Source organism: Molothrus aeneus, chromosome 29 (assembly GCF_037042795.1).
Source record: "Molothrus aeneus isolate 106 chromosome 29, BPBGC_Maene_1.0, whole genome shotgun sequence".
Taxonomy (NCBI): Eukaryota; Metazoa; Chordata; class Aves; order Passeriformes; family Icteridae; genus Molothrus; species Molothrus aeneus.
The window spans coordinates 642,472-669,304 of NC_089674.1; the positions used below are offsets into that span (position 1 = coordinate 642,472).

The window sequence follows — 26,833 nt, forward strand, 5'->3', positions numbered from 1 at the left end:
TTTTATGGGAAATGACAGGTATACTTACAGGGAACTTCATTTGGATGGTAGGCCAGGCTAGCTCTGCTGCTAATTGATGTGTACTCTTGCTTTTTATACATAATATCCCAAAGTTAAATCTGAAAATGGGTTTGCCTTATTGGCAGGTGCCCTGTGTTCACAGAAGCATGACGAGGTTCCTGGGGAAGTGCTCTGATAAGAGGAGGCTTTGATACCTGCCTGATTGAATTCATGGCATACAGGGAGCTGAGAGAAAAGTGGTCATGGTAAGCTCAGTGTATTGAACAGCCACTTTTAAAGGAAAAACAATGATCATCAGAAGCAGAGCAGAGATTCCTAGGAATCTTGCAGTGATGCTTTGTGCCAGTGTGGCAAAGGGCTCAGCCTGAAGTGCCTCTGGCCAAAAGCACCGTTCAAACCAGGGGGTGATAATCTTGCAGTGTTAAAAATGTTATGTGAGTCCCTAGAGGTCACGGGGTTGGCTCTAAATCATAGGAATTGCTGAGTTCTTTTGCTGCCCTTCCTTTCTGAGCTCATTCAGGATCTGCTTTCTTCTTGTCAGGCATGGCCCTTAATCTTCACAGAGCCTCTTCAGGAGAGTAGCACTTGATTATGGACTAAGGGCTGATTTGAGAAAGGGACCAGAAACTAGAGGTAGCAAAACGTGTGTGAGGGAGGAGCAGTGACATGGGGCCTTTTATATCCCCTGTTATTTAGCAAGTAGATTTTAATCTTTCTCTGAATTTGTCATAGAGGGCCATGGCCCAAGACCTGTGGTAATTTGGATTTGCTTTTTTGCTGTGCCTTTTCCAGGTTCTGTTAACAGCACTCCCAGAGGAGCTCACTTCCCAACTCCCCACGTGCTTTGTATTTGACAGCAGTTCTGCCAGTCCCCATGCACTGATTGTGCCCCTGGCTGCAGCTCAGGGTGGGTTTGCACACTAAAGCTTCCTCTGCAGTGCCAGACTGGCCTGATGGGGACTCAATGTCTGTCTGATGTAAGTCTCTGAACACTCTTCTCCTCCACCATCCATTGCCAAGGATCACTATTGCAGCTGCTCCTGGAAAAGTTGGGGGATCTTACTTTGTTTGGGAAGGGGAGGCCCAGGTGTCACTTGCGCTGCTCTGGGCCACGCTCTGTCCTTGTGCTCCTTCCTGCCTGGTGCCTTGCTGGAGCTCTGTGAGTGCTGAGGAGGTGCAGCAGTCTGCCAGCACTGTGAGCAGAGCACTCAGCTTTTCATGTTTCACATCCACTTCATCCATTACTCCACGTGTCAAATACAGTGAATGAAAATTATAAACTACCAAGGGGGAGGATTTATAGCTTCTAATCAGCCTGATTTGTGGATGCCAAATGGAGACAGGTTATGTCCTTAGCTTCCGAGATACCAAATGCACATCTAAGTCTTATTTCCTATGTTATGTATGTTTTGTAAGAAAGTGCTTTTTTAGCCTCTGGAAATTCTGTAAATTGAGCCCTCCTCAAGAAAGGCAAGACAAACCGAGCTGTACAATCCTCCTCCCTGCAGTGTCATTAGCCATGAGTTGGAAAGCAGTTTTGTCCCTGGTTTCCACCAATCCAAGGCAACTTGGCCATTACAGAAATGCATCACCCTTGGAACCCTGACCCTCCACATCTTCCATCAGCTTCTGAGTGCTTGAGCAGTCTGTGTAGCAAATGCACAGCTCAGGCCCTTGCCGTTCAGCACTGCTTATGTAACTAGTGACAGCAGTAGAGTAGCCAGGGAAAAGGGCAGGTACTGTATGGGGCTTTGCATAAAAGCCCCTGTTTTCTTTCAGTACAGGTTTATCTCTGCGTCCTTTTCAAAGCTCTGCTCAAGGCATTCTGTTTCTATAGTAAATTCTTGTCCCACTGTGCAGAAACCTCCCAAGGGTAAGAAAATTTCAGATTTCACCCTTTCCTCAAATTCCAGTTTCATTCTGTGCCCACACATTTTCAGGTGTTTTTTCTGCTCCTTGCTGTCTAGCAAGAGTAAAACTGATGAAATTATTTCTGGTTTCATCCTTGAAGCTGGAGCTTGAGGGTTTCCTTTTAACTATGGAATATGATTAATTCTGTCCCTGAGCCACAGTTTTCTAGGCTATGCCTTGCTGCCTTTATCTAGAGCATGGCTCACCCGAGTGCAAATGGGAGCATGCAGAATTATGTGGGTTTTTAGAGGTGTTGCTTCATTCTTTACCTTTTCTCCCACTACCTACTAACTCTCTGATAAAGTAAATATTTATGAAAAGTACATGGAGAAAAACACCATGTGTCATCCATGAGAGTTTATTGTGATCATATAATCTCAGCATAAGTTGATTGAATTTTCCTTTTACATGTTTAAATTTCTGGTTTTTAATCAGACTTGAACTGAAATGCTGCAATTTTACTTTTCACTTGATGCTCAGGGTTCTCCTGTTTACCTGGTTTTTAGTGGATGACTAGTGGTTTTTACTGTCAAATAATGGGTCAAATTTTTCTGGCATTTTTATAAGTTAAGAGTAATTCTGTAGCTTTATAATGTAGAAGTAGATGGGGATTGACATCTTGTCAAGTGCTCTTGTTAGCTCAACAGAAAGATGACTCTATTCCTAGCTTGATTTGTGTCCACTTCATACTACTGAACACTGGGAGGATCTCAGAGAGAGAATCTGGAATTTGCTGTCAGGAAAGAGACATTTTCCTGGCAGCAAAAATGGAAGAAATCTTTCATTTTGTAGGTACCATTACTGCATTAAGGAAGAAAGCTTTTTTTTTCTTTTTTTTTCTTTTTTTTTTTTTTTTTTTGCATGTCCATGTCTGAACTAAAGGCATTTGGGAGGAGATGAGTGGGAATCTTAACACTGTCCCAAGGGATCAACAGTTGTGTTTATACTGTGTATGAATCTTTGGAGCACATTTTCATCCACGTCAGTGTTCAACACAATGCCCTGGAGCCAGTCTTTGCTATGCACTGGAAAATGGAGGGCTCTATAAGAACAACATGGTAAGTTCCACAGAGACTCCCCTTCCCCTAAAAAAGGCAAATTCAATGCTTTGCCCTTCTTTCTTCCTGCCTTTTGTGGCACCTGAACCAAGATTCTTAATGTGAGGCATCTTTCCCCAAACAGGGAAGGAAGGTGCTGCCTGTGAATGCCTTGTTTGTACCATCCACACCCTGGGGCTTGCCCAGCTCTTTGTCTGTGTCCTGTGTTGGGAGCTGGCAATCAAAAGAGCATTTGAAGGGCAGAAGGGAGATAATAAAAATATTTCCATGGAAGTTTCAAAGATGATTGAAGGGTAGAGTAATGAGAAACAAGCCAGAGGTCATCTATGCAAAAGGTTTTTAATTGAAAGCTCTAGTCAACAAATTATCTGTTTCAGCTTCTGAACCATGAAGAACAAAACTCTTGAAAGAAGAGATGTCAGGGAAGAACGGTATCAGGGTTGGCTTTGGGCAGCAGCTCTGAAGGCTGGATCTTGGTTCAAGAAAGGTAAGATTTTCCGAGCTGTCCATTGCCATGGCAGTACTTCAGCTCCACAAGTCTCAAGACATTAAGTGCAGTGCATGATGGTTGATTGTATTGGGGTACTGTAAAAAAAAAATTACAATTAGTTCGGGGGAAGGTATTCTTAGGTAATCGATAAGAGCTCATTTTTGTTGCTTGAAGGGAACTAGGTTGTCCATAGCTGCTGTATAAGAAATCATTGAATAGACAAAGAATCTCTTTGAAGTCATGAAACAACACTGGATCTATAATACAGAAATGAGAGAACAATGGTGCTTAGATCTACTTTCTCTTAGTGTAGGCATTTTTGCAGAGGATAGCAGTGTGTAAAATCCTACACAATAACTGAAGCCACCTTAAACTTCACAGAAAGGGGTAGTAGTGGTATAGATCAGGTCATTTAAGGAGGCTGAGACTCTGCCCTTGTTTCAGTCCTGAGCTTTGGAGATGTCAAACCTTTTATGCAAATGCTGAAGCCCTTGGTTGGTGCAGCTCAAAGTGGAAGAGCAGCAATTGTGCATCATTGTTCATTCCCCAAGGGAAATAAATGCCAGGTCACTCAGAGACAAAATTCCTTAGCTTGCACTCACCGTGAACTTCATAAGTCATGTAGGTGGTGAGTCCACTGCACATAGAGAAGACATCTGCTCCGTAAGAACTGAGGTTGCTGACCAATCCATTGGTGACAAAGGTGATTTCCTTGGTAGGTCTTCCAAAACCGCCAATCAGGTTCTAAACATCAAATACCAGCATTCAGCAAGTTCTCAGGAGCTGGGTCCCTTCTAGGCCTCTTCCTAGCACTGCAATGATGACTCAGGGCTGGGTGTCTGAGTCCAAACTGCCTTTAGGAACACCTTTTAATCCCCTGGGGGCCTGTGGGACCACTGGTAAGCCTTGAAGGCAGCTGCAAAAGCAGAGCTTGTTCTAAGGGAGTCAAGCCTTGAGGCAAGCCATGATCTATAGCTAAAGCTGAATCTTTTTGCTTGCCTTTACTGATGACACTCTGCTGGTTTTCTTCTGCCCCCTAGTTGTTCTTGTTCTTTAAAGCCTTGACTTTTTAAGGACTCAGTTCTGAATCTTCAGTGGAAGCCAGTGTCTACCAAAGGTGAGTATGCTAAATGCTGATACCATTTTTAAAATGTCTGTGTTAATTTAGCGGGTGGAGCTCATGCTAACATGGAAGTTATTTGCAAACATTTTGAGAAATAATTTAAATTTTCCAGCTTATTGGGATATTTGTTCTTAATCAACTACACCTAAACCAAAGAAATTAAGTTTTTTACCATGCAAGGAGTGGAAGATTATAAAGGGTAACTTACCACACATCTACATTCTTGGGTCATAAGAGAGTATTAAAAAGAGGTCAGTATAAAAACTCATTGCAAACTATGTGAAAATTACCCAGGATATCTACAAGATTAATTAAAAATGAGAAATCTTCACCTTAAAGAGCTTATTCTTATTGTTGAACCTTTTAAAATAAAATGTAATTCAAAATAAATTGAACTGCATAATTAACAGTGTGATAGAAATCACTTCTAAACACCTAATGGTTTAAAAGGCTTCCAAAATAGCAGGCTTCCACATCTATTTACTTTCAAATACTGAGCAATATTACAAGTGACTCCTCCATTACATTCTTACCCTCCTCTCTGCAGCCACTCTGACAAGTGCAGCAAAGGTAGGCATCTCATTCCTGTTCATGGTGGAAATGTAGCATGTTCTCTCTGGCATCACTTTTGTTGCAATGATACCCTGTAAAATAAAATTGTTCAGCACTCACAATTCAGTTTTTTCCAACTCTTTAACATTTGAATTAAGTTTGTATTGAAACAATAGGAAATGCTGAGAGTTTCTACCGAATATCATGGACTCAGAAGCGTAGCATAAAGGCGACAATCCCAGTCGCTGGGCCAGCTGTATGAGCAGCCAGTCTCATTGTACACTTTTTGAACAAGACCCCTCTGTGCCACTCACCGTGTTGTAGTTCCAGATGGTTTTCCAGGACAAATGGTTGCTCTTTTGCTCCATAATTGCCTTCTGTGTTTGGCTATTGATGCTTATGCTTTGTGAGACACCAGAGATGGAGATATGAGAGTCCCCACCAGAGATGGAGATGTGGGAACCTCCATCAGTGATGATTTGTTGGTTGTTATCTGACTGCTGAGACAAGAAAACCATATGAAATATTTTAAGACTGTGCAAGTAGCTAGGTCTCACAACATATATTTACAAAAAATCCTTGCAAGAAAAGAATTAGTGCTCCGATATAGGGAGGGATGGCAGTAGAGATGTATTTTCAAATGAGGAAGAGATATTTAAAATAAAAAACAAATTAAAAAAAAAGGCTGTGGCATTAGGTAGAGGCCCTAAGAATTCTTTTCATGGATTCAGTGAATCATTGCTGCATCTGACAGCTGTCATCTCTTGCCTTTAGAGTTTGATGCGTGCGAGAGCACTGGCCAGAGGAAATCCATGCTCAAGGGCTTGGATGGAAAGCTCTGCTCTCTCATTGTGCTCTTTCAGCATCTGCACCCTTTTAAAAGAGGAGATGCCAGGCAAGAAGGGCATCGGGGTTGGCTTTGGGCAGCAGCTCAGGATTCCCCTATTTTGTTCAAGAAATCTAAGACCTAAGGTTTTCTCACCGGGAAATTGCCATTCCAGTTGCCATTCCAGTTGCCATTCCCATTCCAAATGCCATTCCAGCTGCCGTTGCCATTCCAATTGTTGTTCCAATTATTGTTCCAGTTGTTGTTGCCAATGCCATTCCAATTGTCGTTCCAGATGCCATTGCCATTCCAATTGTTGTTCCACTGGTTGTTCCAGTTGCCGTTCCACTGGTTGTTCCACTGGTTGTTCCACTGGTTGTTCCAGTTGCCATTCCACTGGTTGTTCCAGTTGCCGTTCCAGTTGCCGTTCCAGTTGCCATTCCACTCGTTGGTCCAGTTGTTGTTCCAGTTGCCATTCCACTGGTTGTTCCACTGGTTGTTCCACTGGTTGTTCCACTGGTTGTTCCACTGGTTGTTCCACTGGTTGTTCCACTGGTTGTTCCACTGGTTGTTCCAGTTGCCATTGCTATTGCAGTACTTCAGCTCTACAACTCTCAGCACATCGAGGGTAATGCATGATCCCAGAGTCACCTGAGGTCCTTGGAAAGCTGCAAAAGAAAAGACAAAACCCCATGAGCTGATGTCTTAGACCTTGGCTGATGTTCTCCAGGGGGGTTTCTTTGGGTTTTGAGGTGGAAGAGCAGCATCTGTGCCTGAGTCATCACGCCCCAAGGGAAAATAAGGCCAGGTGAGTAACACTCAGAATTGCCATGCTTGCACTCACTGGTAACTTGGGTAGCCATGTAGGTGGTGACTCCGCTGCACATAGCCGCAATCTCTGTTCCATAGGAGTAGAGGTTGTTGACCAGTCCATTGGTGACAAAGGTGATCTTGGTGTGTCTTCCAAAAACGCCAATCAGGTTCTATACATGAAAAAACAGCAGTCAGCAAGCTCATTGCTGGCACCTGGTTCCTGCTAGGCCTATTGCTAGCTCTAGGAGGAGGACTCTGGACTTGTGTTTGATTCCCAAGTGCCTTTAGGGACATCTTTTAATCCCCTGGGGGGCCTGTGGGACCACTAGCAAGCCTTGAAGGTAGCTTCAAAGGCAGAGCTTGTTCTACAGCAGTCAAGGTCTAGGGAACATGAGGGGAAGGGGCAGCACAACAAAAGCCCCGAGGGGCACTACAGAGAACAGATGTGCCCAGAAAATTGCACAGCTCATCATCCTCTGGGTAAGTGGGGAGGGATTAATGCTGCCCCTTTCTTTTGGCAAACCATTCCTACAAAAAATTACTAATCAGCATTGCTGTTCAGTGGAAGGAAAGTCTGACACTAGTGACTACTTGATCTTCTCCAGAAAGAAGAAGCACATGAAGAAATGGCACAATGATCTCTGGGGCCAGGAACCTGCTGCTCCTTTGGAACCTTACCCTGCTCTCTTGTGCCAGGCGGGCCAGGTTATCAAAGCGGGGCATCTCGCTTCTGTTCATGATGGAAATGTAGCAGGCGTTCTGTTGTGTGACTTTGGTTGCAATGACACCCTGTAAGAGAAAAGTCTTCAGCACTCACAATTCAGTTTCATCCAAGTATTAATGTTGGGATAAATTCAGCATGGAAATCCTAACAAGTACTGAGTGTTAATATCACAAACTGTGGACTCCAAACATTCAGAATAAAGGAACAGTCGCCATCCCTGGGCCAGCTGTGCCTGCAGCCAGACTCCTTGGATGCTTTTGAAGGAGCCCCCTCCCTGCCACTCACCGTGTTGTAGTTCCAGATGGTTTTCCAGGACCCGCTGATGTTCCTTTGCTCAATGACGGCCACACGCCATTGCCTGTTGATGGTCACAATCTGGGAGTGGCCTCCAATGATGACCTGAGTGTTGTTGAAGATGCCGCTGGGAATCTGCTGAGTCTGAGAAGCCAAGGGAAAGCAGAAGTTTTGCCTTTGAAGGAAGACAGTGATGTCCCCACATTTTCTGAAAAATCCCTGCTGCAATACAAGAAGTGGTGCCTCCCTGGTGCGTGCCTGCCCAGCACTCAGTTTTTTCCAACGGACCCAGAATCAAGGCCCTGTCAGTAGGGAGAGGCCACAGGAATTCTTTCTATTAATTCGGTGAATCATTGCTGCATTTGACAGCTGCCATCTACTGCCTTCAGCGGTTGATGCATGCTAAAACATCGGCCAGAGGAAATCCAAACTCGAGGGCTTGCTTGGAAACCACTGCTCACCCATTGCCCTTTAAAGGCCTCTGAACCTTGAAGCAGGAAGCTCTCAATCAGGAGATGCCCGGCAGGAAGGGCATCAGGGTTGGCTTTGGGCAGCTGCTCAGGTTCCCCCCCATTTGGTTCAAGAAAGCCAAGGGCTAAGGTTTGCTCACCGGGAAATTGACACTGCCATTGCTATTGCAGTACTTCAGCTCTACAACTCTCAGCACATCGAGGGTAATGCATGATCCCAGAGTCACCTGGGGTCCTTGGAAAGCTGCAAAAGAAAAGACAAAGCCCCATGAGCTGATGCCTACGATCATGGCTGACATTCTGCAAGGGCGGTTTCTTTGGGTTTTGAGGTGGAAGAGCAGCATCTGTGCCTGAGTCATCACGCCCCAAGGGAAAATAAGGCCAGGTCAGTAACACTCAGAATTGCCATGCTTGCACTCACTGGTAACTTCGTAAGCCATGTAGGTGGTGACTCCGCTGCACATAGCCGTGATGTCTATTCCATAGGAGTTGAGGTTGCTGACCAATCCACTGGTGACAAAGGTGATCCTCTTGTTGGGTCTTCCAAAACCACCGATCAGGTTCTAAACATCAAAAACCAGCATTCAGCAAGCTCAGGGCAGAGAGGTGGCTCCTGCTAGGCTGTTCCTCTGCAATGATGAATCGGGGCTGGGTCTTTGATACCCAACTGCTTTTTAGGAGGCCTTTTAATCCCCTGGAGGGGCCTGTGAGAACACCATCAAGCCTTGAAGGCAGCCTCAAGGGCCGAGCTCATTCTAAGAGAGTCAAGGTGAATGGAACTTGAGGGGAAATGGCAGCGCAAGGAATGCCTTTAAGGGCTTCACAAAGAACGAGTTTGCTCAGCAAGCTGCACAGCTCAGCATCCTCTGGGTTAGTGGGGGAGGGAATAATGCAGCCCCTTTCATTTGGAAAAGCATTCCTACAACATAGTTCTAATCAGCATTTCTTTTGAGAGAAAGGAAACTCTGCCAAAAGGCACAACCAGATCCTGCCCACAAAGAAGCAGAACATGAAGAAATGGCACAATGATTTCCAGGGCCAGGCACCATCTGCTCCTTTGGAACCTTACCCTGCTCTCTTGTGCCAGGTGGGCCAGGTTATCAAAGCGGGGCATCTCGCTTCTGTTCATGATGGAAATGTAGCAGGCGTTCTGTTGCGGGACTTTGGTTGCAATGACACCCTGTAAAAGAAATGGATTAAGAAATCACAGTTCAGTTTCATCCAAGTATTAATGTTGGCATCATATCGAGGTGGAAACCATAATTAATGCTGAGTTCCGCTGCCCCACATTGTGGACTCCAAATGTTCAGAATACAGGAGCAATCGCCACCCCTGGGCCAGCTGTACCAGCAGCCAGACTCCTTGGATGCTTTTGAAGGAGCCCCCTCCCTGCCACTCACTGTGTTGTAGTTCCAGATGGTTTTCCAGGACCCGCTGAAGCTCCTTTGCTCAATGACAGCCACACGCCATTGCCTGTTGATGGTCACAATCTGGGAGTGGCCACCGATGATGACCTGAGTGTTGTTGAAGATGCCGCTGGGAATCTGCTGAGACTAAATAGCCAAGGGAAAAAAAGATATTTTGCATTTGAAGGAAGACAGTGATGTCACCAAAGCTTCCAAAAAAATCCTTGCTACAGTGGAAGAAGTGCTGGCCCTCAGGTAATGCCCATGGCTTCCCTCAGTCTTTTCTAAAGGACCCAGAATCAAAGTGGTGGCAGTGGGCTGAGGCCCTAAGAATTCTTCTCATGGATTCCGTGAATCATTGCTGCATCTGCAGCTGGCTTCTGCTGCTTTTAGAGTTTGATTCCTGCTAGAGCACTGGCCCGAGGAAATCCAAGCTCAAGGGCTTGGATGGAAAGCTCTGCTCTCTCATTGCTCTCTTTCAGCATCTGCGCCCTCTCAAAAGAGGAGCTGCCTGAAACGAAGGGCATCAGGGTTGGCTTTGGGCAGCAGCTCAGGATCCCCCCATTTGGTTCAAGAAATCTAAGGGCTAAGGGTTTCTCACCGGGAAATTGCCATTCCAGTTGCCATTGCCGTTCCAGTTGCCATTCCACTGGTTGTTCCAGTTGCCGTTCCACTGGTTGTTCCAGTTGCTGTTCCACTGGTTGTTCCACTGGTTGTTCCAGTTGCCGTTCCACTGGTTGTTCCAGTTGCCATTCCACTGGTTGGTCCAGTTGTTGTTCCAGTTGCCATTCCACTGGTTGTTCCAGTTGTTGTTCCAGTTGCCATTCCACTGGTTGTTCCACTGGTTGTTCCACTGGTTGTTCCACTGGTTGTTCCACTGGTTGTTCCAGTTGCCATTGCTATTGCAGTACTTCAGCTCTACAACTCTCAGCACATCGAGGGTAATGCATGATCCCAGAGTCACCTGGGGTCCTTGGAAAGCTGCAAAAGAAAAGACAAAACCCCATGAGCTGATGCCTTAGACCTTGGCTGACGTTCCTCACGGGGGTTTCTTTGGGTTTTGAGGTGGAAGAGCAGCATCTGTGCCTAAGTCATCACACCCCAATGGAAAATAAGGCCAGGTGAGTAACACTCAGAATTGCCATGCTTGCACTCACTGGTAACTTGGGTAGCCATGTAGGTGGTGACTCCGCTGCACATAGCCGCAATCTCTGTTCCATAGGAGTAGAGGTTGTTGACCAGTCCATTGGTGACAAAGGTGATCTTGGTGTGTCTTCCAAAAACGCCAATCAGGTTCTATACATGAAAAAACAGCAGTCAGCAAGCTCATTGCTGGCACCTGGTTCCTGCTAGGCCTATTGCTAGCTCTAGGAGGAGGACTCTGGACTTGTGTTTGATTCCCAAGTGCCTTTAGGGACATCTTTTAATCCCCTGGGGGGCCTGTGGGACCACTAGCAAGCCTTGAAGGTAGCTTCAAAGGCAGAGCTTGTTCTACAGCAGTCAAGGTCTAGGGAACTTGAGGGGAAGGGGCAGCACAACAAAAGCCCTGAGGGGCACTACAGAGAACAGATGTGCCCAGAAAATTGCACAGCTCAGCATCCTCTGGGTAAGTGGGGAGGGATTAATGCTGCCCCTTTCTTTTGGCAAACCATTCCTACAAAAAATTACTAATCAGCATTGCTGTTCAGTGGAAGGAAAGTCTGACACCAGTGACTACTTGATCTTCTCCAGAAAGAAGAAGCACATGAAGAAATGGCCCAATGATCTCTGGGGCCAGGAACCTGCTGCTCCTTTGGAACCTTACCCTGCTCTCTTGTGCCAGGCGGGCCAGGTTATCAAAGCGGGGCATCTCGCTTCTGTTCATGATGGAAATGTAGCAGGCGTTCTGTTGTGTGACTTTGGTTGCAATGACACCCTGTAAGAGAAAAGTCTTCAGCACTCACAATTCAGTTTCTTCCAAGTATTAATCTTTGCATAAATTCAGCATGGAAGTCCTAACAAGTACTGAGTGTTAGTATCACAAACTGTGGACTCCAAACATTCAGAATAAAGGAACAGTCGCCATCCCTGGGCCAGCTGTGCCTGCAGCCAGACTCCTTGGATGCTTTTGAAGGAGCCCCCTCGCTGCCACTCACCGTGTTGTAGTTCCAGATGGTTTTCCAGGACCCGCTGATGTTCCTTTGCTCAATGACGGCCACACGCCATTGCCTGTTGATGGTCACAATCTGGGAGTGGCCACCGATGATGACCTGAGTGTTGTTGAAGATGCCGCTGGGAATCTGCTGAGTCTGAGAAGCCAAGGGAAAGCAGAAGTTTTGCCTTTGAAGGAAGACAGTGATGTCCCCACATTTTCTGAAAAATCCCTGCTGCAATACAAGAAGTGGTGCCTCCCTGGTGCGTGCCTGCCCAGCACTCAGTTTTTTCCAACGGACCCAGAATCAAGGCCCTGTCAGTAGGGAGAGGCCACAGGAATTCTTTCTATTAATTCAGTGAATCATTGCTGCATTTGACAGCTGCCATCTACTGCCTTCAGCGGTTGATGCATGCTAAAACATCGGCCAGAGGAAATCCAAACTCGAGGGCTTGCTTGGAAACCACTGCTCACCCATTGCCCTTTAAAGGCCTCTGAACCTTGAAGCAGGAAGCTCTCAATCAGGAGATGCCCGACAGGAAGGGCATCAGGGTTGGCTTTGGGCAGCTGCTCAGGTTCCCCCCCATTTGGTTCAAGAAAGCCAAGGGCTAAGGTTGGCTCACCGGGAAATTGACACTGCCATTGCTATTGCAGTACTTCAGCTCTACAACTCTCAGCACATCGAGGGTAATGCATGATCCCAGAGTCACCTGGGGTCCTTGGAAAGCTGCAAAAGAAAAGACAAAGCCCCATGAGCTGATGCCTACGATCATGGCTGACATACTGCAGGGGCGGCTTCTTTGGGTTTTGAGGTGGAAGAGCAGCATCTGTGCCTGAGTCATCACGCCCCAAGGGAAAATAAGGCCAGGTCAGTAACACTCAGAATTGCCATGCTTGCACTCACTGGTAACTTCGTAAGCCATGTAGGTGGTGACTCCGCTGCACATAGCCGTGATGTCTATTCCATAGGAGTTGAGGTTGCTGACCAATCCACTGGTGACAAAGGTGATCCTCTTGTTGGGTCTTCCAAAACCACCGATCAGGTTCTAAACATCAAAAACCAGCAGTCAGCAAGCTCAGGGCAGAGAGGTGGCTCCTGCTAGGCCTGTTCCTTGCTCTAGGAGGAGGACTCCGGACTTGTGTTTGATTCCCAAGTGCCTTTAGGGACATCTTTTAATTCCTTGCAGGGCCTGTGGGGCCACCATCAAGCCTTGAAGGCAGCCTCAAGGGCCGAGCTCATTCTAAGAGAGTCAAGGTGAATGGAACTTGAAAGGAAATGGCAGCGCAAGGAATGCCTTTAAGGGCTTCACAAAGAATGAGTTTGCCCCGCAAGCTGCACAGCTCATCATCCTCTGGGTAAGTGGGGGAGGGAATAATGCAGCCCCTTTCATTTGGAAAAGCACTCCTAGAATAAATTACTTTTCCACATTAATTTTGAGAGAAAGAAACTCTGCCACAAGACACAACCTGATCCTGCCCCAAAATATGCTGCACATGAAGAAATGGCACAATGATTTCCAGGGCCAGGCACCATCTGCTCCTTTGGAACCTTACCCTGCTCTCTTGTGCCAGGTGGGCCAGGTTATCAAAGCGGGGCATCTCGCTTCTGTTCATGATGGAAATGTAGCAGGCGTTCTGTTGCGGGACTTTGGTTGCAATGACACCCTGTAAAAGAAAAGGATTAAGAAATCACAGTTCAGTTTCATCCAAGTATTAATGTTGGCATCATATCGAGGTGGAAACCATAATTAATGCTGAGTTCCGCTGCCCCACATTGTGGACTCCAAATGTTCAGAATATAGGAGTAATCGCCACCCCTGGGCCAGCTGTACCAGCAGCCAGACTCCTCGGATGCTTTTGAAGGAGCCCCCTCCCTGCCACTCACCGTGTTGTAGTTCCAGATGGTTTTCCAGGACCCGCTGAAGCTCCTTTGCTCAATGACGGCCACACGCCATTGCCTGTTGATGGTCACAATCTGGGAGTGGCCACCGATGATGACCTGAGTGTTGTTGAAGATGCCACTGGGAATCTGCTGAGACTAAATAGCCAAGGGAAAAAAAGATATTTTGCATTTGAAGGAAGACAGTGATGTCACCAAAGCTTCCAAGAAAATCCTTGCTACAGTGGAAGAAGTGCTGGCCCTCAGGTAATGCCCATGGCTTCCCTCAGTCTTTTCTAAAGGACCCAGAATCAAAGTGGTGGCAGTGGGCAGAGGCCCTAAGAATTCTTCTCATGGATTCCGTGAATCATTGCTGCATCTGCAGCTGGCTTCTGCTGCTTTTAGAGTTTGATTCCTGCTAGAGCACTGGCCCGAGGAAATCCAAGCTCAAGGGCTTGGATGGAAAGCTCTGCTCTCTCATTGCTCTCTTTCAGCATCTGTGCCCTCTCAAAAGAGGAGCTGCCTGAAACGAAGGGCATCAGGGTTGGCTTTGGGCAGCAGCTCAGGATCCCCCCATTTGGTTCAAGAAATCTAAGGGCTAAGGTTTTCTCACCGGGAAATTGCCATTCCAGTTGCCATTCCAGTTGCCATTGCCATTCCAATTGTTGTTCCAATTATTGTTCCAGTTGTTGTTGCCGATGCCATTCCAATTGTCGTTCCAGATGCCATTGCCATTCCAATTGTTGTTCCAGTTGTTGTTCCAGTTGCCGTTCCAGTTGCCATTCCAATTGTTGTTCCAGTTGCCATTCCAGTTGCCATTCCACTGGTTGTTCCAGTTGCCATTCCACTGGTTGTTCCAGTTGTTGTTCCAGTTGCCATTCCACTGGTTGTTCCACTGGTTGTTCCACTGGTTGTTCCACTGGTTGTTCCACTGGTTGTTCCAGTTGCCATTGCTATTGCAGTACTTCAGCTCTACAACTCTCAGCACATCGAGGGTAATGCATGATCCCAGAGTCACCTGGGGTCCTTGGAAAGCTGCAAAAGAAAAGACAAAACCCCATGAGCTGATGCCTTAGACCTTGGCTGATGTTCTCCAGGGGGGTTTCTTTGGGTTTTGAGGTGGAAGAGCAGCATCTGTGCCTGAGTCATCCCGCCCCAAGGGAAAATAAGGCCAGGTGAGTAACACTCAGAATTGCCATGCTTGCACTCACTGGTAACTTGGGTAGCCATGTAGGTGGTGACTCCGCTGCACATAGCCGCAATCTCTGTTCCATAGGAGTAGAGGTTGTTGACCAGTCCATTGGTGACAAAGGTGATCTTGGTGTGTCTTCCAAAAACGCCAATCAGGTTCTATACATGAAAAAACAGCAGTCAGCAAGCTCATTGCTGGCACCTGGTTCCTGCTAGGCCTATTGCTAGCTCTAGGAGGAGGACTCTGGACTTGTGTTTGATTCCCAAGTGCCTTTAGGGACATCTTTTAATCCCCTGGGGGGCCTGTGGGACCACTAGCAAGCCTTGAAGGTAGCTCCAAAGGCTGAGCTTGTTCTACAGCAGTCAAGGTCTAGGGAACATGAGGGGAAGGGGCAGCACAACAAAAGCCCCGAGGGGCACTACAGAGAACAGATGTGCCCAGAAAATTGCACAGCTCATCATCCTCTGGGTAAGTGGGGAGGGATTAATGCTGCCCCTTTCTTTTGGCAAACCATTCCTACAAAAAATTACTAATCAGCATTGCTGTTCAGTGGAAGGAAAGTCTGACACTAGTGCCTACTTGATCTTCTCCAGAAAGAAGAAGCACATGAAGAAATGGCCCAATGATCTCTGGGGCCAGGAACCTGCTGCTCCTTTGGAACCTTACCCTGCTCTCTTGTGCCAGGCGGGCCAGGTTATCAAAGCGGGGCATCTCGCTTCTGTTCATGATGGAAATGTAGCAGGCGTTCTGTTGTGTGACTTTGGTTGCAATGACACCCTGTAAGAGAAAAGTCTTCAGCACTCACAATTCAATTTCTTCCAAGTATTAATGTTGGGATAAATTCAGCATGGAAATCCTAACAAGTACTGAGTGTTAGTACCACAAACTGTGGACTCCAAACATTCAGAATAAAGGAACAGTCGCCATCCCTGGGCCAGCTGTGCCTGCAGCCAGACTCCTTGGATGCTTTTGAAGGAGCCCCCTCCCTGCCACTCACCGTGTTGTAGTTCCAGATGGTTTTCCAGGACCCGCTGATGTTCCTTTGCTCAATGACGGCCACACGCCATTGCCTGTTGATGGTCACAATCTGGGAGTGGCCACCGATGATGACCTGAGTGTTGTTGAAGATGCCGCTGGGAATCTGCTGAGTCTGAGAAGCCAAGGGAAAGCAGAAGTTTTGCCTTTGAAGGAAGACAGTGATGTCCCCACATTTTCTGAAAAATCCCTGCTGCTATACAAGAAGTGGTGCCTCCCTGGTGCGTGCCTGCCCAGCACTCAGTTTTTTCCAACGGACCCAGAATCAAGGCCCTGTCAGTAGGGAGAGGCCACAGGAATTCTTTCTATTAATTCAGTGAATCATTGCTGCATTTGACAGCTGCCATCTACTGCCTTCAGCGGTTGATGCATGCTAAAACATCGGCCAGAGGAAATCCAAACTCGAGGGCTTGCTTGGAAACCACTGCTCACCCATTGCCCTTTAAAGGCCTCTGAACCTTGAAGCAGGAAGCTCTCAATCAGGAGATGCCCGGCAGGAAGGGCATCAGGGTTGGCTTTGGGCAGCTGCTCAGGTTCCCCCCCATTTGGTTCAAGAAAGCCAAGGGCTAAGGTTGGCTCACCGGGAAATTGACACTGCCATTGCTATTGCAGTACTTCAGCTCTACAACTCTCAGCACATCGAGGGTAATGCATGATCCCAGAGTCACCTGGGGTCCTTGGAAAGCTGCAAAAGAAAAGACAAAGCCCCATGAGCTGATGCCTACGATCATGGCTGACATTCTGCAAGGGCGGTTTCTTTGGTTTTTGAGGTGGAAGAGCAGCATCTGTGCCTGAGTCATCACGCCCCAAGGGAAAATAAGGCCAGGTCAGTAACACTCAGAATTGCCATGCTTGCACTCACTGGTAACTTCGTAAGCCATGTAGGTGGTGACTCCGCTGCACATAGCCGTGATGTCTATTCCATAGGAGTTGAGGTTGCTGACCAATCCACTGGTGACAAAGGTGATCCTCTTGTTGGGTCTTCCAAAACCACCGATCAGGTTCTAAACATCAAAAACCAGCAGTCAGCAAGCTCAGGGCAGAGAGGTGGCTCCTGCTAGGCTGTTCCTCTGCAATGATGAATCGGGGCAGGTCTTTGATACCCAACTGCTTTTTAGGAGGCCTTCTCCTACCCTGGCGGGGCCTGTGGGGCCACCATCAAGCCTTGAAGGCAGCTCCAAGGGCAGAGCTCATTCTAAGAGAGTCAAGGTGAATGGAACTTGAGGGGAAATGGCAGCGCAAGGAATGCCTTTAAGGGCTTCACAAAGAACGAGTTTGCTCAGCAAGCTGCACAGCTCAGCATCCTCTGGGTTAGTGGGGGAGGGAATAATGCAGCCCGTTTCATTTGGAAAAGCATTCCTACAACATAGTTCTAATCAGCATTTCTTTTGAGAGAAAGGAAACTCTGCCAAAAGGCACAACCAGATCCTGCCTACAAAGAAGCAGAACATGAAGAAATGGCACAATGATTTCCAGGGCCAGGCACCATCTGCTCCTTTGGAACCTTACCCTGCTCTCTTGTGCCAGGTGGGCCAGGTTATCAAAGCGGGGCATCTCGCTTCTGTTCATGATGGAAATGTAGCAGGCGTTCTGTTGCGGGACTTTGGTTGCAATGACACCCTGTAAAAGAAAAGGATTCAGCGCTCGCAATTCAGTTTCATCCAAGTATTAATGTTGGCATCATATCAAGGTGGAAACCATAATTAATGCTGAGTTCCGCTGCCCCACATTGTGGACTCCAAATGTTCAGAATACAGGAGCAATCGCCACCCCTGGGCCAGCTGTACCAGCAGCCAGACTCCTTGGATGCTTTTGAAGGAGCCCCCTCCCTGCCACTCACCGTGTTGTAGTTCCAGATGGTTTTCCAGGACCCGCTGAAGCTCCTTTGCTCAATGACGGCCACACGCCATTGCCTGTTGATGGTCACAATTTGGGAGTGGCCACCGATGATGACCTGAGTGTTGTTGAAGATGCCGCTGGGAATCTGCTGAGACTAAATAGCCAAGGGAAAAAAAAGATATTTTGCATTTGAAGGAAGACAGTGATGTCACCAAAGCTTCCAAAAAAATCCTTGCTACAGTGGAAGAAGTGCTGGCCCTCAGGTAATGCCCATGGCTTCCCTCAGTCTTTTCTAAAGGACCCAGAATCAAAGTGGTGGCAGTGGGCTGAGGCCCTAAGAATTCTTTTCATGGATTCCGTGAATCATTGCTGCATCTGCAGCTGGCTTCTGCTGCTTTTAGAGTTTGATTCCTGCTAGAGCACTGGCCCGAGGAAATCCAAGCTCAAGGGCTTGGATGGAAAGCTCTGCTCTCTCATTGCTCTCTTTCAGCATCTGCGCCCTCTCAAAAGAGGAGCTGCCTGAAACGAAGGGCATCAGGGTTGGCTTTGGGCAGCAGCTCAGGATCCCCCCATTTGGTTCAAGAAATCTAAGACCTAAGGTTTTCTCACCGGGAAATTGCCATTCCAGTTGCCATTGCCGTTCCAGTTGCCATTCCACTGGTTGTTCCAGTTGCCGTTCCACTGGTTGTTCCAGTTGCCGTTCCACTGGTTGTTCCAGTTGCCGTTCCACTGGTTGTTCCAGTTGCCGTTCCAGTTGCCATTCCACTGGTTGTTCCAGTTGTTGTTCCAGTTGCCATTCCACTGGTTGTTCCAGTTGTTGTTCCAGTTGCCATTCCACTGGTTGTTCCAGTTGTTATTCCAGTTGCCATTCCACTGGTTGTTCCACTGGTTGTTCCAGTTGCCATTGCTATTGCAGTACTTCAGCTCTACAACTCTCAGCACATCGAGGGTAATGCATGATCCCAGAGTCACCTGGGGTCCTTGGAAAGCTGCAAAAGAAAAGACAAAACCCCATGAGCTGATGCCTTAGACCTTGGCTGATGTTCTCCAGGGGGGTTTCTTTGGGTTTTGAGGTGGAAGAGCAGCATCTGTGCCTGAGTCATCCCGCCCCAAGGGAAAATAAGGCCAGGTGAGTAACACTCAGAATTGCCATGCTTGCACTCACTGGTAACTTGGGTAGCCACGTAGGTGGTGACTCCGCTGCACATAGCCGCAATCTCTGTTCCATAGGAGTAGAGGTTGTTGACCAGTCCATTGGTGACAAAGGTGATCTTGGTGTGTCTTCCAAAAACGCCAATCAGGTTCTATACATGAAAAAACAGCAGTCAGCAAGCTCATTGCTGGCACCTGGTTCCTGCTAGGCCTATTGCTAGCTCTAGGAGGAGGACTCTGGACTTGTGTTTGATTCCCAAGTGCCTTTAGGGACATCTTTTAATCCCCTGGGGGGCCTGTGGGACCACTAGCAAGCCTTGAAGGTAGCTCCAAAGGCTGAGCTTGTTCTACAGCAGTCAAGGTCTAGGGAACATGAGGGGAAGGGGCAGCACAACAAAAGCCCCGAGGGGCACTACAGAGAACAGATGTGCCCAGAAAATTGCACAGCTCATCATCCTCTGGGTAAGTGGGGAGGGATTAATGCTGCCCCTTTCTTTTGGCAAACCATTCCTACAAAAAATTACTAATCAGCATTGCTGTTCAGTGGAAGGAAAGTCTGACACTAGTGCCTACTTGATCTTCTCCAGAAAGAAGAAGCACATGAAGAAATGGCCCAATGATCTCTGGGGCCAGGAACCTGCTGCTCCTTTGGAACCTTACCCTGCTCTCTTGTGCCAGGCGGGCCAGGTTATCAAAGCGGGGCATCTCATTTCTGTTCATGATGGAAATGTAGCAGGCGTTCTGTTGTGTGACTTTGGTTGCAATGACACCCTGTAAAAGAAAAGTCTTCAGCACTCACAATTCAGTTTCTTCCAAGTATTAATGTTGGGATAAATTCGGCATGGAAATCCTAACAACTACTGAGTGTTAGTACCACAAACTGTGGACCCCAAACATTCAGAATAAAGGAACAGTCGCCATCCCTGGGCCAGCTGTGCCTGCAGCCAGACTCCTTGGATGCTTTTGAAGGAGCCCCCTCCCTGCCACTCACCGTGTTGTAGTTCCAGATGGTTTTCCAGGACCCGCTGATGTTCCTTTGCTCAATGACGGCCACACGCCATTGCCTGTTGATGGTCACAATCTGGGAGTGGCCACCAATGATGACCTGAGTGTTGTTGAAGATGCCGCTGGGAATCTGCTGAGTCTGAGAAGCCAAGGGAAAGCAGAAGTTTTGCCTTTGAAGGAAGACAGTGATGTCCCCACATTTTCTGAAAAATCCCTGCTGCTATACAAGAAGTGGTGCCTCCCTGGTGCGTGCCTGCCCAGCACTCAGTTTTTTCCAACGGACCCAGAATCAAGGCCCTGTCAGTAGGGAGAGGCCACAGGAATTCTTTCTATTAATTCAGTGAATCATTGCTGCATTTGACAGCTGCCATCTACTGCCTTCAGCGGTTGATGCATGCTAAAACATCGGCCAGAGGAAATCCAAACTCGAGGGCTTGCTTGGAAACCACTGCTCACCCATTGCCCTTTAAAGGCCTCTGAACCTTGAAGCAGGAAGCTCTCAATCAGGAGATGCCCGGCAGGAAGGGCATCAGGGTTGGCTTTGGGCAGCTGCTCAGGTTCCCCCCCATTTGGTTCAAGAAAGCCAAGGGCTAAGGTTGGCTCACCGGGAAATTGACACTGCCATTGCTATTGCAGTACTTCAGCTCTACAACTCTCAGCACATCGAGGGTAATGCATGATCCCAGAGTCACCTGGGGTCCTTGGAAAGCTGCAAAAGAAAAGACAAAACCCCTTGAGCTGATGCCTACGATCATGGCTGACATGCTGCAGGGGCGGTTTCTTTGGTTTTTGAGGTGGAAGAGCAGCATCTGTGCCTGAGTCATCACGCCCCAAGGGAAAATAAGGCCAGGTCAGTAACACTCAGAATTGCCATGCTTGCACTCACTGGTAACTTCGTAAGCCATGTAGGTGGTGACTCCGCTGCACATAGCCGTGATGTCTATTCCATAGGAGTTGAGGTTGCTGACCAATCCACTGGTGACAAAGGTGATCCTCTTGTTGGGTCTTCCAAAACCACCGATCAGGTTCTAAACATCAAAAACCAGCAGTCAGCAAGCTCAGGGCAGAGAGGTGGCTCCTGCTAGGCAGTTCCTCTGCAATGATGACTCAGGGCTGGGTCTTTGATACCCAACTGCTTTTTAGGAGGCCTTTTAATCCCCTGGAGGGGCCTGTGAGACCACCATCAAGCCTTGAAGGCAGCCTCAAGGGCCGAGCTCATTCTAAGAGAGTCAAGGTGAATGGAACTTGAGGGGAAATGGCAGCGCAAGGAATGCCTTTAAGGGCTTCACAAAGAACGAGTTTGCTCAGCAAGCTGCACAGCTCAGCATCCTCTGGGTAAGTGGGGGTGGGAATAATGCAGCCCCTTTCATTTGGAAAAGCATTCCTACAACATAGTTCTAATCAGCATTTCTTTTGAGAGAAAGGAAACTCTGCCAAAAGGCACAACCAGATCCTGCCCACAAAGAAGCAGAACATGAAGAAATGGCACAATGATTTCCAGGGCCAGGCACCATCTGCTCCTTTGGAACCTTACCCTGCTCTCTTGTGCCAGGTGGGCCAGGTTATCAAAGCGGGGCATCTCGCTTCTGTTCATGATGGAAATGTAGCAGGCGTTCTGTTGCGGGACTTTGGTTGCAATGACACCCTGTAAAAGAAAAGGATTCAGCGCTCGCAATTCAGTTTCATCCAAGTATTAATGTTGGCATCATATCGAGGTGGAAACCATAATTAATGCTGAGTTCCGCTGCCCCACATTGTGGACTCCAAATGTTCAGAATACAGGAGCAATCGCCACCCCTGGGCCAGCTGTACCAGCAGCCAGACTCCTCGGATGCTTTTGAAGGAGCCCCCTCCCTGCCACTCACCGTGTTGTAGTTCCAGATGGTTTTCCAGTACCCGCTGAAGCTCCTTTGCTCAATGACGGCCACACGCCATTGCCTGTTGATGGTCACAATCTGGGAGTGGCCACCGATGATGACCTGAGTGTTGTTGAAGATGCCGCTGGGAATCTGCTGAGACTAAATAGCCAAGGGAAAAAAAAGATATTTTGCATTTGAAGGAAGACAGTGATGTCACCAAAGCTTCCAAGAAAATCCTTGCTACAGTGGAAGAAGTGCTGGCCCTCAGGTAATGCCCATGGCTTCCCTCAGTCTTTTCTAAAGGACCCAGAATCAAAGTGGTGGCAGTGGGCTGAGGCCCTAAGAATTCTTTTCATGGATTCCGTGAATCATTGCTGCATCTGCAGCTGGCTTCTGCTGCTTTTAGAGTTTGATTCCTGCTAGAGCACTGGCCCGAGGAAATCCAAGCTCAAGGGCTTGGATGGAAAGCTCTGCTCTCTCATTGCTCTCTTTCAGCATCTGCGCCCTCTCAAAAGAGGAGCTGCCTGAAACGAAGGGCATCAGGGTTGGCTTTGGGCAGCAGCTCAGGATCCCCCCATTTGGTTCAAGAAATCTAAGACCTAAGGTTTTCTCACCGGGAAATTGCCATTCCAGTTGCCATTGCCATTCCAATTGTTGTTCCAATTATTGTTCCAGTTGTTGTTGCCGATGCCATTCCAATTGTCGTTCCAGATGCCATTGCCATTCCAATTGTTGTTCCAGTTGTTGTTCCAGTTGCCGTTCCAGTTGCCATTCCACTGGTTGTTCCAGTTGCCATTCCACTGGTTGTTCCAGTTGCCATTCCACTGGTTGTTCCAGTTGTTGTTCCAGTTGCCATTCCACTGGTTGTTCCACTGGTTGTTCCACTGGTTGTTCCACTGGTTGTTCCAGTTGCCATTGCTATTGCAGTACTTCAGCTCTACAACTCTCAGCACATCGAGGGTAATGCATGATCCCAGAGTCACCTGGGGTCCTTGGAAAGCTGCAAAAGAAAAGACAAAACCCCATGAGCTGATGTCGTAGACCTTGGCTGACGTTCCTCACGGGGGTTTCTTTGGGTTTTGAGGTGGAAGAGCAGCATCTGTGCCTGAGTCATCCCGCCCCAAGGGAAAATAAGGCCAGGTGAGTAACACTCAGAATTGCCATGCTTGCACTCACTGGTTACTTGGGTAGCCATGTAGGTGGTGACTCCGCTGCACATAGCCGCAATCTCTGTTCCATAGGAGTAGAGGTTGTTGACCAGTCCATTGGTGACAAAGGTGATCTTGGTGTGTCTTCCAAAAACGCCAATCAGGTTCTATACATGAAAAAACAGCAGTCAGCAAGCTCATTGCTGGCACCTGGTTCCTGCTAGGCCTATTGCTAGCTCTAGGAGGAGGACTCTGGACTTGTGTTTGATTCCCAAGTGCCTTTAGGGACATCTTTTAATCCCCTGGGGGGCCTGTGGGACCACTAGCAAGCCTTGAAGGTAGCTTCAAAGGCAGAGCTTGTTCTACAGCAGTCAAGGTCTAGGGAACATGAGGGGAAGGGGCAGCACAACAAAAGCCCCGAGGGGCACTACAGAGAACAGATGTGCCCAGAAAATTGCACAGCTCATCATCCTCTGGGTAAGTGGGGAGGGATTAATGCTGCCCCTTTCTTTTGGCAAACCATTCCTACAAAAAATTACTAATCAGCATTGCTGTTCAGTGGAAGGAAAGTCTGACACCAGTGCCTACTTGATCTTCTCCAGAAAGAAGAAGCACATGAAGAAATGGCCCAATGATCTCTGGGGCCAGGAACCTGCTGCTCCTTTGGAACCTTACCCTGCTCTCTTGTGCCAGGCGGGCCAGGTTATCAAAGCGGGGCATCTCGCTTCTGTTCATGATGGAAATGTAGCAGGCGTTCTGTTGTGTGACTTTGGTTGCAATGACACCCTGTAAAAGAAAAGTCTTCAGCACTCACAATTCAGTTTCATCCAAGTATTAATGTTGGGATAAATTCAGCATGGAAGTCCTAACAAGTACTGAGTGTTAGTATCACAGACTGTGGACTCCAAACATTCAGAATAAAGGAACAGTCGCCATCCCTGGGCCAGCTGTGCCTGCAGCCAGACTCCTTGGATGCTTTTGAAGGAGCCCCCTCCCTGCCACTCACCGTGTTGTAGTTCCAGATGGTTTTCCAGGACCCGCTGATGTTCCTTTGCTCAATGACGGCCACACGCCATTGCCTGTTGATGGTCACAATCTGGGAGTGGCCACCAATGATGACCTGAGTGTTGTTGAAGATGCCGCTGGGAATCTGCTGAGTCTGTGAAGCCAAGGGAAAGCAGATGTTTTGCCTTTGAAGGAAGACAGTGATGTCCCCATATTTTCTGAAAAATCCCTGCTGCTATACAAGAAGTGGTGCCTCCCTGGTGCGTGCCTGCCCAGCACTCAGTTTTTTCCAACGGACCCAGAATCAAGGCCCTGTCAGTAGGGAGAGGCCACAGGAATTCTTTCTATTAATTCAGTGAATCATTGCTGCATTTGACAGCTGCCATCTACTGCCTTCAGCGGTTGATGCATGCTAAAACATCGGCCAGAGGAAATCCAAACTCGAGGGCTTGCTTGGAAACCACTGCTCACCCATTGCCCTTTAAAGGCCTCTGAACCTTGAAGCAGGAAGCTCTCAATCAGGAGATGCCCGGCAGGAAGGGCATCAGGGTTGGCTTTGGGCAGCTGCTCAGGTTCCCCCCCATTTGGTTCAAGAAAGCCAAGGGCTAAGGTTTGCTCACCGGGAAATTGACACTGCCATTGCTATTGCAGTACTTCAGCTCTACAACTCTCAGCACATCGAGGGTAATGCATGATCCCAGAGTCACCTGGGGTCCTTGGAAAGCTGCAAAAGAAAAGACAAAACCCCATGAGCTGATGTCTTAGACCTTGGCTGACGTTCCTCACGGGGGTTTCTTTGGGTTTTGATGTGGAAGAGCAGCATCTGTGCCTGAGTCATCACGCCCCAAGGGAAAATAAGACCAGGTCAGTAACACTCAGAATTGCCATGCTTGCACTCACTGGTAACTTCGTAAGCCATGTAGGTGGTGACTCCGCTGCACATAGCCGTGATGTCTATTCCATAGGAGTTGAGGTTGCTGACCAATCCACTGGTGACAAAGGTGATCCTCTTGTTGGGTCTTCCAAAACCACCGATCAGGTTCTAAACATCAAAAACCAGCATTCAGCAAGCTCAGGGCAGAGAGGTGGCTCCTGCTAGGCAGTTCCTCTGCAATGATGACTCAGGGCTGGGTCTTTGATACCCAACTGCTTTTTAGGAGGCCTTTTAATCCCCTGGAGGGGCCTGTGAGACCACCATCAAGCCTTGAAGGCAGCCTCAAGGGCCGAGCTCATTCTAAGAGAGTCAAGGTGAATGGAACTTGAGGGGAAATGGCAGCGCAAGGAATGCCTTTAAGGGCTTCACAAAGAACGAGTTTGCTCAGCAAGCTGCACAGCTCAGCATCCTCTGGGTAAGTGGGGGAGGGAATAATGCAGCCCGTTTCATTTGGAAAAGCAGTCCTAGAATAAATTACTTTTCCACATTACTTTTGAGAGAAAGGAAACTCTGCCACAAGACACAACCTGATCCTGCCCCAAAGGAAGCTGCACACGAAGAAATGGCCCAGTGATTTCCAGGGCCAGGAACCTGCTGCTCCTTTGGAACCTTACCCTGCTCTCTTGCGCCAGGTGGGCCAGGTTATCAAAGCGGGGCATCTCATTTCTGTTCATGATGGAAATGTAGCAGGCGTTCTGTTGCGGGACTTTGGTTGCAATGACACCCTGTAAAAGAAAAGTATTCAGTGCTCGCAATTCAGTTTCATCCAAGTATTAATGTTGGCATCAAATCGAGGTGGAAACCATAATTAATGCTGAGTTCTACTGCCCCACATTGTGGACTCCAAATGTTCAGAATACAGGAGCAATCGCCACCCCTGGGCCAGCTGTACCAGCAGCCAGACTCCTCGGATGCATTTGAAGGAGCCCCCTCCCTGCCACTCACCGTGTTGTAGTTCCAGATGGTTTTCCAGGACCCGCTGAAGCTCCTTTGCTCAATGACGGCCACACGCCATTGCCTGTTGATGGTCACAATCTGGGAGTGGCCACCGATGATGACCTGAGTGTTGTTGAAGATGCCGCTGGGAATCTGCTGAGACTAAATAGCCAAGGGAAAAAAAGATATTTTGCATTTGAAGGAAGACAGTGATGTCACCAAAGCTTCCAAGAAAATCCTTGCTACAGTGGAAGAAGTGCTGGCCCTCAGGTAATGCCCATGGCTTCCCTCAGTCTTTTCTAAAGGACCCAGAATCAAAGTGGTGGCAGTGGGCTGAGGCCCTAAGAATTCTTCTCATGGATTCCGTGAATCATTGCTGCATCTGCAGCTGGCTTCTGCTGCTTTTAGAGTTTGATTCCTGCTAGAGCACTGGCCCGAGGAAATCCAAGCTCAAGGGCTTGGATGGAAAGCTCTGCTCTCTCATTGCTCTCTTTCAGCATCTGCGCCCTCTCAAAAGAGGAGCTGCCTGAAACGAAGGGCATCAGGGTTGGCTTTGGGCAGCAGCTCAGGATCCCCCCATTTGGTTCAAGAAATCTAAGGGCTAAGGTTTTCTCACCGGGAAATTGCCATTCCAGTTGCCGTTCCAGTTGCCATTCCAATTGCCATTCCACTGGTTGTTCCAGTTGTTGTTGCCGATGCCGTTCCAGTTGCCATTCCAACTGTTGTTCCACTGGTTGTTCCAGTTGCCGTTCCACTGGTTGTTCCAGTTGCCATTCCACTGGTTGTTCCACTGGTTGTTCCAGTTGCCATTCCACTGGTTGTTCCACTGGTTGTTCCACTGGTTGTTCCAGTTGCCATTGCTATTGCAGTACTTCAGCTCTACAACTCTCAGCACATCGAGGGTAATGCATGATCCCAGAGTCACCTGGGGTCCTTGGAAAGCTGCAAAAGAAAAGACAAAACCCCATGAGCTGATGCCTTAGACCTTGGCTGACGTTCCTCACGGGGGTTTCTTTGGGTTTTGATGTGG

At 48.0% G+C, this 26,833-nt stretch overlaps 2 protein-coding genes across 2 annotated transcripts; both read right to left on the reverse strand.

The window, feature by feature from the left end:
• Window positions 1–3,468: 3,468 nt before the first annotated feature.
• Window positions 3,469–16,725, reverse strand: LOC136567558 (uncharacterized). The gene is made up of 17 exons (XM_066567204.1): window positions 16,651–16,725; window positions 15,888–16,040; window positions 15,557–15,667; window positions 14,910–15,048; window positions 14,631–14,733; window positions 13,705–13,840; window positions 13,374–13,484; window positions 12,724–12,865; window positions 12,455–12,546; window positions 11,824–11,976; window positions 11,493–11,603; window positions 10,846–10,984; window positions 10,290–10,660; window positions 9,683–9,835; window positions 5,137–5,247; window positions 4,083–4,224; window positions 3,469–3,575 (listed from the first exon to the last, which is right to left on the reverse strand). Exons 1-17 carry the CDS (start codon window positions 16,723–16,725, stop codon window positions 3,469–3,471), a joined length of 2,349 nt encoding a protein of 782 aa, XP_066423301.1.
• Window positions 6,123–8,748, reverse strand: LOC136567743 (uncharacterized). The gene is made up of 6 exons (XM_066567449.1): window positions 8,704–8,748; window positions 8,435–8,526; window positions 7,804–7,956; window positions 7,473–7,583; window positions 6,826–6,964; window positions 6,123–6,640 (listed from the first exon to the last, which is right to left on the reverse strand). The coding sequence occupies exons 1-6, from the start codon at window positions 8,744–8,746 to the stop codon at window positions 6,123–6,125; spliced, it is 1,056 nt and encodes a 351-aa protein (XP_066423546.1). The 5' UTR covers window positions 8,747–8,748.
• Window positions 16,726–26,833: the final 10,108 nt, after the last annotated feature.